The sequence below is a fragment of the Palaemon carinicauda genome, chromosome 34 (genome assembly GCF_036898095.1).
Source record: "Palaemon carinicauda isolate YSFRI2023 chromosome 34, ASM3689809v2, whole genome shotgun sequence".
In the NCBI taxonomy this organism is placed as follows: Eukaryota; Metazoa; Arthropoda; class Malacostraca; order Decapoda; family Palaemonidae; genus Palaemon; species Palaemon carinicauda.
In genome coordinates, this window is record NC_090758.1 from 53,819,709 (window position 1) to 53,820,682 (window position 974).

Consider the following 974-nt stretch of genomic DNA (forward strand, 5'->3'; position numbering starts at 1 on the left):
CTTATATACAAAACCTCAAGGCAACAGGACATGACAAGTTCACAAGACAGATAATATCACAGAGGAAAAACCAGACATGAATTTTCATGTTCGTTTTAGTGCGAGGGAAGAGCGAAGATACAAGCATAATATATACAAAAGGATTTATGTACAATTGTGTGAAACACGGTTGGTACACTTACTATATCCACGCTCATTCAGACACCCCAAGACTAGAGTGCGGGGAGCCGTCACTCTCCCCCAAGCTCCACCTCTTTGATGTCTCACAGGAGTATATAGTACAGGAGAGGGTGTTCCCAGCCCCATCGTCCCGTCCCCTTTAGACGCCTCTAACTACACGCAGGGATACATTGGCGCCACTCTAATTATTATGCTCTTGCGGCCATTTATATATAAATCTATAAATGTGTGTGAATGTTATTGCATTGAGACACTAAATAACTTATAGTTACTTTTAAAAGCTATTCGGTCTATATATAAGTTTTCTGATTTAATACCAAGAACTGAATAAACTTGATATATTCATTAGGAAGCAATGAAATGAAATATTTTACCTATTTATATCAAGTTAATGAATATGTTATTAAGCATTAAATGTTTTACTTTGCATTTGAAATTACAGATATTTATAACATTATACATCAGAATTACGTGAGCTATGATGAACTTAAAGATAAAATATGAATCAATATCAAAATCAACTACATCTCCTTACCCTAATTTGATGAAATTACTCCACATTGATATGAAGGATTTGCTGAGTGTGACATCCATATTAGTGAAGTTATAACTTGAGGCCAAGGGTCCAAGAGCACCCAGAGGACATCCAAAAACGTACACCAGCTCGTTCAGGAGAATACTCTCGTTTCCAGACTTTGAGAAAGATAATCAGATTAAATTTAAAGTTTTATTGTAATAATTACTGAAGTAGACACATACATACATATACTAAGGCACTTACCCCAATTTTGGGG

The 974-nt window shown here is 35.6% G+C and overlaps 1 protein-coding gene across 1 annotated transcript in view; it reads right to left on the bottom strand.

Moving 5' to 3' along the window:
* Positions 1-711: 711 nt before the first annotated feature.
* LOC137626935 (neuroligin-1-like) overlaps positions 712-974 on the bottom strand; it is an 85,409-nt gene continuing 85,146 nt past the window's right edge. Inside the window, exon 9 of the mRNA XM_068357920.1 lies at positions 712-873. Within this exon, the coding sequence (XP_068214021.1) occupies positions 712-873 (162 nt within the window). The remainder of the gene's footprint in view (positions 874-974) is intronic.